Source organism: Diadema antillarum, unplaced genomic scaffold, assembly GCF_040938485.1.
Source record: "Diadema antillarum isolate AM-2024a unplaced genomic scaffold, OU_Dant_1.0 scf00000045, whole genome shotgun sequence".
Taxonomy (NCBI): domain Eukaryota; kingdom Metazoa; phylum Echinodermata; class Echinoidea; order Diadematoida; family Diadematidae; genus Diadema; species Diadema antillarum.
This window is the reverse complement of record NW_027270934.1, coordinates 1,270,590-1,284,536: the sequence shown is the minus strand read 5'-3', so window position 1 is coordinate 1,284,536 and position 13,947 is coordinate 1,270,590. Positions and strand designations below refer to the sequence as shown.

The 13,947-nt window shown below is 40.2% G+C and overlaps 1 protein-coding gene across 1 annotated transcript; it reads right to left on the bottom strand.

Moving 5' to 3' along the window:
* Window positions 1–924: 924 nt before the first annotated feature.
* On the bottom strand, window positions 925–5,602 carry LOC139714105 (transcription termination factor 3, mitochondrial-like). Its single transcript, XM_071625820.1, has 5 exons — window positions 4,748–5,602; window positions 3,377–3,469; window positions 2,511–2,631; window positions 1,737–1,861; window positions 925–1,083 (listed from the first exon to the last, which is right to left on the bottom strand). The coding sequence occupies exons 1-5, from the start codon at window positions 5,600–5,602 to the stop codon at window positions 925–927; spliced, it is 1,353 nt and encodes a 450-aa protein (XP_071481921.1).
* Between the last annotated feature and the right edge of the window lie 8,345 nt (window positions 5,603–13,947).

The window sequence follows — 13,947 nt, the reverse complement described above, 5'->3', positions numbered from 1 at the left end:
AAATAAAAGCTCACTAAGTGAACTGAAATTTGGGGGCCTGTGTGAAATTCAAGTTCATCTGTTTGTTTTGTTCTTGGTAAACTGATTCTTTTTCTTTGTCTTGTTTTGTTTTGTTACCTCTCCCAAGGGAGGAGGTTGTTTTCATTACTGTTAGTTTGTTTGTCTGTGTGCAAAATAACTCAAAAAGTTGTGAATGCACTTGGATCAAACTTACAGGAAAGGTTGAGAATGACGCAACAGATGATTAAATTTTGGTAGTGATTCGGAAATTTTTGTGGCTTTTAAGAAGGATTAACGATATTTTTGCAGGTAGGGTTAATGCACTTGGGAGTTCAAGCTGCGCATTTTTTAGGTTTTCATACGCGCACTAAAGTGTGTGCTCTAGTTTCTGCATGCTCGGGCGGGGTGCGCCATGCAGCTGGAAGTTGATGACGTACCAAAAGGCTTCTATAATATTGGGAAATCGGCAATTTTCTGCATGCATACGTAAGGGTGGAAGAGCATTAGTGGAAATTAGCTGCTTGGAAGAGGTCTGCACTCTCAGAATGCTCTTCTAGTTTTTATGTTTTATATCTGTCTACTGACTAACATGTGACCCTTGTACAATTGAAGAGTTGGGACTTTCATCTTGGTCAAACACATAAGACAGGGTTCAACATAACAATTTCCTCTGGTGGCCTGTTCAGGCCACTAAAATCTTTGAATTTGACATTTTTGTGGCCCGAAAAACATATGTAGAGGCCTGAAATAAAGGGAAATATGAATTTTCATTTCAAATTTTAGCTGCCTGAACAAGCCACCAAAGGGTAAATTTGGGGAAATTTATGGCCCGACATCAATTTTCAGTGGCCCTGGGCCACCCGCTAATGTCGAGACCTGCACAAGATCAGTAGCCAGCTGTGTGGTGTAGGTTTACACAGAGGTCTAGATACAGCAAGTCTTCAGAAAGTGGTTGTATTCCTCTTCAGAGACCTTGGCAATCTTCTCGCAGAATGCATCGTCTGGTACCTTGAAGAGCGCCATCAGAGAGACGTAGCCTGGCTCTTTTGGACTGTACTGGTTCCTCTTCTTATGAACCAAGAACTGCATGGAGAGAAGAGCAGACAAACAAGCATGATTGGGAGGTTTGAAAGAAACTCTCCTCCACAGAGGCAAGGAATTTAAGCAATCTAAAAATGATATAAAAGTCATATCATGTTCAGTGTCCATCATTTCAATAGCATGTCCGACAAACCTAGAGCATAATATCACATCTAAATGAAACTCAATTGTTTTAAAAACAAAAACAAATGGAAATCCACAATTCTAAAGAAACAAAATGAAAGTAGCATAAGTCTGAATTTCTCTGCTTTTGAATATGTTCTCTTCATTTTGAATCCCAAGACACATTTCACACACAAAACTCTTTAAGAAGATGCAATACTCGTGCACATCATGCATCATTATGAAATTAAGTATTAAATATGGTCAGTTCAAAGTGACCATAAGATGCCACAGACATGTACAATCTACTTACGGACAAGGGAGGGCTCAAGTTGTTTCACTGTAGGGCCTGTTGTGATATGAATACAGCTGTAGTTACTGCTGAAAGAAAGAATGTGGCCAACTGCCAATCATAACCACATGCTACCCTCAGGCCTACTCCATCCTCATCATGAAAACCTACACCAACAACCAAACTATCATTTGATCTACTGGCTAAAATGGCTTGACCAAATGACCACCTGTCTTCATACCTTGTGCCTGTCTTTGACCCTGTCTATCCGTCCGAGGAATGCTCCAGGTGACCCCAGCAGTAATTTGTGGGGAATCTTCATTGTATTGTGAAGGTAGTCAAAGGTGTCTATGAGTGCTTGCTTGCCTTTCAAACAAACAATTTGAAATAATAGAACAGGCAAATTAAGAACAGTAACCAACAATTACAGAAGTTATGACACAACCATGTAGATATAACACGGTTGTGAATCTTTACTCACAAATTTTCCTTCAAAGAGAAGCTGTGATGGTTCTCAAATTTTTATACATGTTTCATTACAGCTTGAACAGTCTTGCCAACCTTTTCAAGAAAAGGATTAAAATTACAATATAAATTTAAAAATGTCTTTATAATACTTTTCGATTAACATACATTTTGGGCTGCATACCGACATAACGAAATGAATACACATGGAAATCTTATGCTAACAATTCTTTGGTTCCATACATGGAGTTTTAGAAGGTAAAAAACAAATCGATAAAATTGCCAGGCAAATACTTTTCAATGATTATGAAAACCAAAAACACCACATTCTTTCACTTGGAAATCAAGTCAAGAATTATTGTAAGACATACTTTTTAATGACTGAACCAAAAACATCATATTCTTTTATTTGGAAATCAAACAAACTTCCTATAAGAGCAAAATTCTTTGAAGTTTTCTTTTTCACAGACTCAATAGACTACTGCAAAGAGAAACACAATTTCAAACAACCCCAGCACTACACATCTGTAGTCAAATGTTTGGCCCTCACCTCTCAGTAAGATGCTGGGTTCCTGCAGCACCATATTTCTGAGGGCACTTTTACTGAAGCCACACTGGAATTCAAGGACAAAGAGGTTCTCCTTGGGTCGTGATACCTTTCCAGTGACAAGCTATGGAGAGAAAAAAATAATTGAAGCAACATATACACTCCCTACAGTCAACTTTGCCCAAGTTGACCTCACACACACACACACACACACACACACACACACACACACACACACACACACACACACACACAAAATAATAATAATAATGATTATAATAACAATGGTTGGGTCATGGAAAAATTCTATCCCTAGTGACTATAAGCATGTGTTAATTCTGTTGAGTACCCATGGCAAGTCAAAATCATCACTGATATTCATTGCTTATAGGATAGAGACAAATCTTTTTGTGCATTTTAATCTTGCAAATCTTGATGCTCACTAAATTAAAATGCACATGAACATTCCTTGTTTAATAGTACTACATACACAGGATAGGGATCAAACCATTGTTCAGTTCATGAGTGACAAATGCGATGCAGCCATGAGTGAATTCCCACCATGGTATCTGAAAGAACAGATTACACTGTTGGTACATGTCTTGTCTTCACAGATGACTGTGTCATAATTTGAGTTCACACCAAGAGGTTCAGTTGGCACATTATGAAATTAATCAGCCACAGTATATAAAATGAGCATATTCCAAATATTACAATAGAAGAGCTGTGCTCAGCTACGCCAAAGTAAATAGCCTCAGACTGTTCATAGTGAAATATTGAACCCTGACCCATTTATACGGATCTGCAGACAATAACCTGTACCTACAATTGTAATATATAGCAGCATCCCCTGTACAGGTTCTTCATACCTTTGGACATCTTGTGATAATCGCTCTGATGTTGGCATCATTGAATCCAAACAGCTGCTGGTAATAGCCAAGTTTGTTGTCTATCCGTTCAATCTTTACATGCACAGAAAAGAGAATCGTAATCATCACATGGAAGAATGCATCCATCGTAAGACTACTAACCCATTGAGGACGGTTTGATTTTGCTACAACACGCATTTCCCATAGACACTTGCCCAGTTGCCCGAGTATACTCGGGACTCGTCCTTAACGGGTTAAAGTTCAAGTTGAAGTTGCAGGCACAAATAAGTGAACATGATATACTACCAGGACAAATTACTGATTTTAATACCTATCCCTTCGAACACTGAGATGACTTCAAATAATAGCAAAATATGTCTAGTCCAGCCATGTGGTTTTGATACACTGATGCTTTGTAGCAGAGTGCTGGCTTGCACACCAACACCTGTATGTATTGACCTTTAATTTTTCATAGCATATGAAAATTCTCTAAAAACTTGTCACTTCACCTCAGAAGAACAGTACTTGCTGTTTCTGTGATCCTTTCACTTATCTGCATAAACGATCAGTCATCTTAAAACAGGACTCACTGCCTTTACCAGGTAAACTTTTATGAAAAAGCTGATGTCTAACAGTTGTACTCATTTTGTGATAGAAATCAATGGTGTGCACTCATCATAAAAAGGAATAATGTATCATTCTCTGCTTCTGGGAGAACAAAGTGAATCTTGTGCTTTGTGTCAACATTTTCCAATCTCCTCAAATGAAAATTCAGCATCCTAATGACATAGAGAATATTCAATATTACATCATTGTGGGAGGGAAGGAATGTTTAAAGGGAAATTCAATTTTGATATTATGTTGCTTTTAATGAACAGAGAAAAATCAGAGTAAATCAATGAAAATGTGCTTTTTTTTTAACACATTAAAAAATTAGAATACGAAATGTTGAAGTTTACAGAGTACCCAGGGAAAGACAAATTGACAACTCTGTATGATGAAGGTGTCAAGCGGTCTCCATTTGCTTTGTACACAAAATTTCAATCTTCAAATTTGTTAATTTTTTGCATACCATTACTAAGCAAATGGAAAGCTGCTCAGCACCTACATCACAGAGTTGCCAATTTGCCTCACTCTCTAGACTTCTACATGTTTCATTACTTTTGCATGTGTGTGTCTGATTTTTTCCCAAAAATTTTCACTGATCTACTTCTACTTTAGATTTCTGTTTTCATAAAAGCAACATACCGGTAATAACAGGATGGAATTTCCCTTCATTGAGGAATGCATCATAGGTGTTTTGGTCATTCAGTATCAATATAAGACATATTGTACCCGGTACATAAAGAATCATTAGTGCTCAGCACTTACTGAGAAATTGAGGAAATATGGTGCCCTGCTGATAATTTGAGAAATTGCTTCTGGAGAGAACTTCATCTCCTGCAGATAGTGGACCCTTGCCTCCAGATTTTGCAGTTCCTCTCCAAAGATGAATGGATTTTTTGTTACAAACGACCCCAGCTCTTCTCCCGGGAGGCCGCAGTGATGAAGAAATGACAGTTTGTCCTTTATGTCTCGTTCAAAGTCCATCCTCATCAGCAAGCTGGCCACCCCTCTTCTCTTCTGGATTTTTGACAGGTCCACACCCATATGCACTAGCTTTTGTAGTGTCTCCGACTGATCCACATAGGACGCCAGGGTGTACGTTTCTGGCATGAGGGGCATTTCGACATAATGTGATAGGACCTCTGGGTTTTCCAACTCTTCTAGGATATCAATTTCTTGGTCTCTTTCACCCTCCACAGTCTCGTCTTTACCAACCGCTAAAGGATGATCCAAAGAGACTTGGGAGACATTTCTGTCTATAAATGGAGTCAAAGAATCCACGCTGGAGGATGTGTCTATTTCCTCACACTCACTCTCATTTTCATTTGTTCTTGACCCATCTGTCAAACTGGAGAAAAACCTCACTTGCGGAAAAAATGCTGAATGTCGAATTATGGACTTTGCACAGGAACTATTTCTCATTTGTCCTGAGAAACTTCCCACTGAGGGCAGTGTTGAATTTGACCTCAGGCACTGAGAAAGGCAAGGTAGTGGCTCAGATATTGACAGTCTTCTGTGAATGGTACGCAGCATTGTCAGAGCCTGAAGTGGTGAAAAACTTTGGGCTGCTCCAGGCAGACGTTGTCGTAACGTTGAAATGTGGCGACTCCCTGCAGCCATGGTGACGTTCTCACTAGGACAGGGCCAGCACAATAAGCACAGAACTTTCCTGATCTTTCACTGTAGACCCTATGTGGGAAAAGCAAAGTAGGAAATGAGCGTCACACAGTAGTTTAAATTCAATACATACGTTTAGTGTGATTCACATCAAAACCTATGTGAGACATACCCGGCACACATCTATTTCATTCATGTCCATGTATCATATCTCCAATACCTACAGTATGGACTAATATTCTATTCTGTATAATACATGATGATCCTAGATTAGCTGTAACTTCACTCTTGACTTTGAAGTTGAGAGAAGATTCCTATTAAAAGAGATTTTATACTCCATCAAATAATATGATTTAAGCCAATATATTTTCTTTTTGCTGAACTGTGCAGAATACCCCACCATAAAGCCAAACTTGTTCATGCATGCATGCATACGTATACAAGAACAGCAACCAACCTACAATGTGGAAGAGCGCAAGAATGTGGCGAGGTATTCTGTACTTAGTTGTTCCTTTTTTATAACCAATTGTCTCCATGCATTTCAACATTGAATCCTCAACAACTAAAAGTATCTTCAAATTTCATGAATTTCTTCCGTTGAGATGTTTTCACTGCAACTGATTGACAAATTGCCCTACATCGACGTAAATAAGCACTGAATTGATCAGTGTTTTAGTAGTAGCCATGATAAAAAAAAAAATCATGGGCGTACATACTCGAGCAGGATTCGAACCTACGACCTCCTGATCACCGGTGATCAGGAGGTCGTAGGTTCGAATCCTGCTCGAGTATGTACGCCCATGATTTTTTATCATGGCTACTACTAAAACACTGATCAATTCAGTGCTTAAGATTACGTCGATGTAGGGCAATTTGTCAATCAGTTGCAATAAAAGCATCTTGATCTCACTTGACCTTATGAAACATCGTCCATTGAGAGTTCAAACTACACATTGGGTTGTATGCATAAAAAGTAGGAATTGTAAGGATGGCATAGATACTAGAGAAGGCATGCCTGGTATGGCACTGCCAGAGTCCGAAAACTTCCACTGTACACCCGTTGCTTCAGATGATGTTCTTCTGGCAAGTCAGGCTCCAAAGTACAAACTGCTCACTCTTCTGAATTCTCAACTAATACATCAACAAACAGACTTACAAGTCATATTATAAAGTTATAGTACAACTTGAATAGGACCAAAACTCCAGCTCCAGAATTATTAGTAGCAGGATATTCACCTACAGCCAGGGAAACAAACTCAAACTAATAAATTCTATGATATATAATCACAAGGGTAGTGTAAGGGTATGAATGAAGTTACTTTTTAGCTTTCCATTCTATAGGGCTATTTACAGTCTATTTTCCATAAATGTTCCAGATTATTTCTTCTCACACTTAGCCTCCCATACATCCCAATTCCTCTCTGCTCCCTTGTGTCTACATGTACAGTTTCAAGAATCAGTACCTTCTTTATCATCTACTCACCTCCACACATGATTCTTTTGTTGTGTTCACATTCATGTTCAACTTCACCTCATGATCACTTCATCTTTACTTTCCATTGGTTCTTTCATTGACCTCAGGTCACACTCTTTTCTTTGATTTTAACTTTTTAGTTTGTGTACCCTGTAATATATCGTTGCTGGGGTGACAAGACCTTGTATCTGCAATTTTGGTGAAAATGGCTTCTTTGGATTAATAGTCAAATAATGGGTTAAGTGATGTCCTGTCCAAATCCCAATTGTCTTACTAAAAAAATGGAGCCACCATGGCATTTCAAAGGAAAGGCTATCCCATTCGCTACAGTGCTTTGGCCGCCATGTTTTTGGCTCTCCTGAACACTTGACATTTTGTACTTGTACGAGGTCTTATCGCCCCAGCGACGATATGTAAATTGAAAGAACCCAGCTGAAGTGAGTTCTGAATAAAGAACAGTCTACCACAGGAACTGAGAGAGGACCTCTTCTTCAGCCTCTCCTTGTCCTGAATATTTGGTGGAGATTGAATAAACGTTGTCCAGCTTGTAGAGTGTCTGAGTGACATACCTGATTTTTGGACACCTAGATAGATGAGTGTTACAGTAGCTTACCACCTCCACCAAGGGAGGAGGTTATGTTTTCGTTATCGTTGGTTTGCTTGTTCGTCTGTGTGCAAAATAACTCAATAAGTTGTGCACAGATTTGAATGAAACTTACACTCACAGGAAAGATTAAATTGACACAAGGAACAGATAATTAAATCTTTGTACAATTTTGGTAGTGATTTATGAATTTTTTTGGATTTTACGGATTTTCAATATTTTGGCAGGTAGGGTCAATGAACTTGGGAGTTCAAGCTGTGCATTTTTGAGGTCATACACGCACTAAAGTGCATGCTCTAGTTTATGCTAGGGCGAGGTGGGCCGCACAGCTGAGAGTTTATGACGTAACAAAGGCTTCTGTATGGGAAGGAAATTGGGCGATTTTTCAGCATGCATACTTATGGGTGGAAATCACCGATCTCCATGGAAGAGCAAGATCTTTAGTGGAAAAGTAGCTGCTTGGCAGAGGTCTGCACTCTCAGAGTGCTTTTCTATTCTAGTTTCAATATTATCATGCAGAGGCCCAGACAAGCATGACAAGTACGTAGGCCTAGCTATCTAGGCCTACTAATATACTCAGGTCTACTATTTTTGAGATGTCTGTATATAGGGTCTAGATCTATTACAAAAGTTTAGTAATTTACTTACTAACTACTTAGCTTAGTGCTTGCTTGCTGAGCTGAACTTGGAACTAACTCGATGGACCCTAAAATTCTAGTTTTTCTACTAAAAGGTTTAACTGTTAAAGGTTTACTTATCAGACCCAAGTAAGGAGCAAGTACTAAAAAGCTTTAGCTAGTTTGTATTAGATGTGGTCTAACGTTAGAACTCTAGTTTATATCCTATCCTTGACCTTACTTATCTTCCTTCTAAGTTCTAAATTTAAATTATTCTGTGTTGTTTAGCATTGACAACATGAAAACGCGAGGTAATTCGTGTGATTACTAGACTGGATGATAACAGAACACAAACACATATACGAAGCAGAGTAGCATGTGAGTACCTAACTACACGCAGCGCTGGCGACAGCGCTGCACCTCTTTTCCTTCGCGGACGTTGTTATCGTTCACTGTTTCCTTCATGAATATCTTTATTAATCGTGGAAAACTAAAATATAAGGAATTATCGTAATCTATGACCATCATTCAATAACCGGTATGCGATTTTTTGTTTAATTACGTCTAAAACTTACCGAAATCTATGGCTGAAATCAGGTCTGTAAACGTCCTTACTGCTTCACTCCTCATCTGCGTGTTATATGAATGGCATTCACTCTCGTATACTACAACGTAGGTAGTCGGGGCGGAAGTGATGAGATAGTCGGATGACCCCGACTAAAAAAGTTCAAATCATTGCCGGTGCAGCACGCGCGGATCTACTACAAGCTTTACGTAACACATGAAACGCACGGGCGCACGGACGTACGGTAAAAAGCAACCACTTCTGAATGCGCATGCGTAGTAGTTTGTTGCTTTTGTGAAGCTCTCGAAGGAAAAGATGCCACCGCACGATCTACTCCGAAAAATTCAACAATAAGGTCTGGATACCAACAAAACGCCGAATTCAACTCAACCATCAGGAAAATACGCTGTAGGTAAGTGTTGCAAATTATATTACTCTTAAAATCATACAAAATAAAAGGTATTTTATGTGATTTTGCCGTCAATAGTGACGGTCGTTTACAACGTTGAAACACTAACAGTAACACATGTCAGACCCTGTGCGCAGCACAGTGTCTGGTCAGGCTAGTGAGTACCAACACTACAGTGTACAGTACAATGCAGTTCAGCTTCTGCTTCAGTTAGAATTTCTAGACATCATGCACAGCTAACACTAACCCCAGCGGGGCGCGCGCTGCCCGGCCCGGACGCGTGTTTTTTTTAGACGGCACAGATTGGGGAAACTAAAAATCTATCGGGGACCCTATCCCTAAACCTAACCCTAATCCTAATCCTAACCCTAACCATCAAACCCTAACCCTAACCATAACCCCAACCCTAACCCTAACCCTAACCATAACCATAACCAAAAACCCTAACCCAACGTTTTTCCCATAGGTTTAACACGCGCCATGCCCCAATCTGTGCCGTCTTTAAAAAAAAACGCGGCCCGGACGCTTCGGCCTCGGCCCGGGCGGGCGCCGGTGCGCGGTTGGCCCGACCAGATGCTGTGCGAAACACAGCTGTCACCATTTATACAGCGACTGGGCTGTCTATAATTAGTGCGCGGGTAGCCAAGCACGTGCAACGCACACACGTTCTCACACGCTCAAAAAGGCAACATATATTTCAACGTGTGGGACTTGGATTAAACTTCTGTGTAGTTTGACCAAGGTGCAAGGATCAGGAGGTAGAGTCTACTTTACAGTTCTCTCGCTGTGCAGATGTGCAAAATGGCTTCCCAAGTTCTCACCTGAAAATCTTGACGTTGAAGGTTGTCATAGCAGAAGCTAAAGTGGACGTAAAGAGTTCTTGCAACCCTGTTTTTTCATAGCCACTCGTCTGCTCTTTGACAGCCGCACACCCACGAAATGGTCGGTTACCGATCTGCGATCCGCGATCGCGATCGACCGACCGTGTACGACTATAAAGCGACTTTAGATCTGAAATAAACAAACGTATACAGTAGTTGAGGTCGGGTGTAAGGATTTATTTTGGATCTAAAGTCCGTCAGTCGTGCGGCCGAAAGTTGTAGTAGGACTGGTACGGAAAAGTGAAAGAGCTCGAGAGCGCAAATCACCCCTAGGCCCCATTCATTGGCCACATGTTGTTGTTGTTGTTGTTGTTGTTGTTGTTGTTGTTGTTGTTCTTGTTGTTCTTGTTGTTGTTGTTCTTGTTCTTGTTGTTCTTGTTGTTCTTGTTGTTCTTGTTCTTGTTCTTGTTCTTGTTCTTGTTCTTGTTGTCGCTTATTCAATCAAGGCTGGTTGGTACACTTCCGTCTTTTTCATTATTCTTTCCCAAAATACATACACATGGTAATGTAAAACAAGTAATGACAATTTTCTTTTCTTTTCTTTTCTTTTTGTCAGCTGATTAAACCCGGAAATGCCATCAGAAATATAGACCCTGTTAAAAATTAGATCCCCCCGCCCCCACAGATTGCCCAAAATAGCAACAACAGGGTATCAAAGCGAACTGGGATTTGAGGTATTGCCAAATATATTGGTATTGCGATGCAGTACTAGTAAGTATGAAAATACAGATGGTCCTGGATGGATGAAATAGCCCATTAACCGGAAGAAAAACAATCCACAGAAATTCAGCTGGACCATTCAATGATTAACAGTGCACTTATGTTCTCCCGATAAAATCAAGTTCATCAGTCATTCTGCTTTCCAATGCACTCTTTTTAACTCGATCCCAATAACCTTTTAAATTCTTTCCACTCCTTTTTCACAGTGAATGTGGTTTTTGTAGTGCCAGTTTCTTTTTCTAACTTCATGGTTATTGCTTTATTTCATAGACTTACTGTATCTTCTCGAGCATTGTCTCGTGCAGATCACATTGTGATATGTTTATCAATCCAGCAGGGCCCCCACTCTTTTTTTCATCATACATAGGAATACAAAGGGTTTAACTATTTGCCCCCCCCCCATTTTTTTGTTTTGTATGTTAGTCGATGTCGACCGGAAGACGTTCTAAGTCTTTTTTTTGGGGGGGGGGTGGGGGGTGGGGGGGAGGGGTTGCTTGTCAGCTGAAGAAACCTAGAAGCGGGAACAGAAAGTTACACCTTTTCTCTCTCTCCTTCTTTTCTTTTTTTTTTTGTGTTGTTGTTGCTTGTTATCTGATGAAACCCGGAAGTGGCAAATGTATACAGTTGCTCTTCAGTGATCTTCACTATACGTTCTCCCATATCACATCTCAAAGGTCTATAACCACATATTTTTATTCCTGTATTATCACTTTGTATCATAATAGTTCATAATGATATACGAGCATCAATGTAGAGCCTATAAATCCAGAACCTGACTTCATGAAATTGTATAGTTTTTCGTCTTCGGAGCGAGAAAGACCGTAAAACTTGAAACCTGCCAAAGGGACAAATTATAATCTTGCATGCGCGCAGAACGTATACAAAGGCCTCAAAAGAGAGGGGGAGAGAGGAAGATAGGGAGTTTGAGCTTTACGTTGGTCTTAGGCCTACCGTATGTGGTGCATTTGTAGTGATACAATGCATTGGGCCTACAGTAATTCTTTATCCCCATTGATCGTATAAGACCGATAGTATATGATTATTGTAAGGTTGTTAACGCATCCCTATACTTTTACTCAAAGCTAGTCGTCTTTTGGTCTCGTTTCGCCGCCCTTGATGTGCTCTTTCTTTCAGTTCCGATAGAAAATATAATTAGTTCAAACACAAAAATAAAACAAAAGGCAAAAACTAAAGCAAAGACACTTTCAGAAAGATCGAAACCTGGATAACTTTGTTAATTCAACTCAAAGCAAGCCTATATACCACCACCACCTAGAAAAAACAAAAACAAAAACAAAAACAAAACAAACAGAAGCCAGTATACAGACACACGTCACACCCAGCGTTCTGCATTTTCTAAACACAATGGACAACTCCGATTGTACATATGCTTACAGGGAGGTGAATTCTATCGATGGCTATAGTAAGATAATGTAGGTCTATATGGATCATGGAATATAATTGACACCTGATTGGAAACGCTGAGATAGGGTCAGCAATACGATTTATTCAGTATAGAGGTATATAGCCTGCATGCAAAAATGGAAGTACACCACCAGTGTATAGTTTTTTTTCCATTCAGATATGCATGGGCGTCACCAGGGGGAGGGGTATTTTTATTATTATTATTATTATTATTGTTATTATTATTATTATTATTATTATTATCATCATCATCATCATCATCATCATTATTATTATTATTATGATTGTTATCTCTATCTTCACAAGATATCTCTTGGAGATTAATATCACGTCAAGTTCCATCCTGGAACCTTAGACTTCCAGTACTTTTCTCAGGATTCGTGCCGTCCCCAGCAATGCTGCTTTTTGGAGCGTTTGCACTCGATTTGGCACACCAACATCGTCCAAGTGCCGTCGCAGCTGCTTTGGCGTTGTTCCGAGTGCTCCAACGACAATAGGGATCACCTTCGTTCTCATATTCCACAGGCGGCGAAGCTCTCTGGCAAGGTCTTGGTACTTCTCTATCTTTTCCTTCTCCTTCTCGGCTACTCTGCTGTCTCCCGGTACAGCGACATCGACGATTGTGCACATTCTGTCGAGCCCTTTCTACGACGATGATATCCGGACGCCTGTGCTGGATGACATTGTCAGTTTGAACATCGAAATCCCACAGGATTTTAACTTGATCATTTTCAGAAACTTTCTGTGGTTCGTGCATATACCATTTGCTCTCACATGGTATTTCATGTTTTCTGCAAAGCTCCCAGTGAAGGACTTGTGCCAGTTTGTCATGTCGTCTTTTGTACTCCTTTTGCGCCAATTTACTACAGCCACATACGATATGTTGCACTGTCTCGTCTCTTTCTCGGCATATCCTGCATGTGGCATCCACATCTCTCTTCTGTATCTTGGCTTTCAGAGCATTGGTTGACAGTGCTTGCTCTTGGGCAGCGATGATCAGTCCTTCTGTCTCCTTCTTCAGTTCTCCTTTCTTCAGCCATAACCATGTGTCATTACTGCTGATGTTCTCCGTCTCTCTGCAAAACTGCCCGTGCAGCTGCTTTTCTCTCCACTTTGCAGATCTTTCTGTTCGTTTCTGGCTTTTGAAAGTAAGTGGATCAATGGCGTTTACATTATTTCCACTTTCAACCAGAACGACTCGAAGGAGTTTTTCCTCACTGTTGTTTATGTAATTGTTGAGGCTGATTTGCTCCATTTCAAGGCAATCTGACGCACTCACGAGCCCTCGGCCTCCTTCTTTCCTTGGCAGGTACAACCTGTCGACATCAGCACTCATTTGGTGGGTTTTGTAGATCGAGAGCATCTTTCTTGTCTTCCGATCCATACCAGCCAGTTCCGCCTTCGTCCATTCGACCACTCCTCCTGTGTATCTCAAAACTGCTACCGCCCAGGTGTTTAGAGCTGTGATCACGTGTCCGCCATTTAAGTGTGATTTTAGTACACTTTTTACACGTGAGAAGTACTCCTTCGTCACAGACACTTTGATAGCATTGTTCGAGACTTCATCAGATTCCAACACTCCGAGGTATTTGTAATTCTCTCCTTCCTCCAAACTCTGTAGTATTCTTCCATCAGGGAGTGGTATTCCTGCAC

Bases quoted from the DNA above. Each gene is read 5' to 3' on its own strand.
- LOC139714105 (XM_071625820.1), bottom strand. From the start codon at position 5,602: ATGGCTGCAGGGAGTCGCCACATTTCAACGTTACGACAACGTCTGCCT. The intron at 3,470-4,747 runs GTAAGTGCTGAG...GTGCATGTAAAG, and splicing joins CATATTTCCTCAATTTCTCA to ATTGAACGGATAGACAACAA. The intron at 1,862-2,510 runs GTGAGGGCCAAA...TTTGTTTGAAAG, and splicing joins ACCCAGCATCTTACTGAGAG to GCAAGCAAGCACTCATAGAC.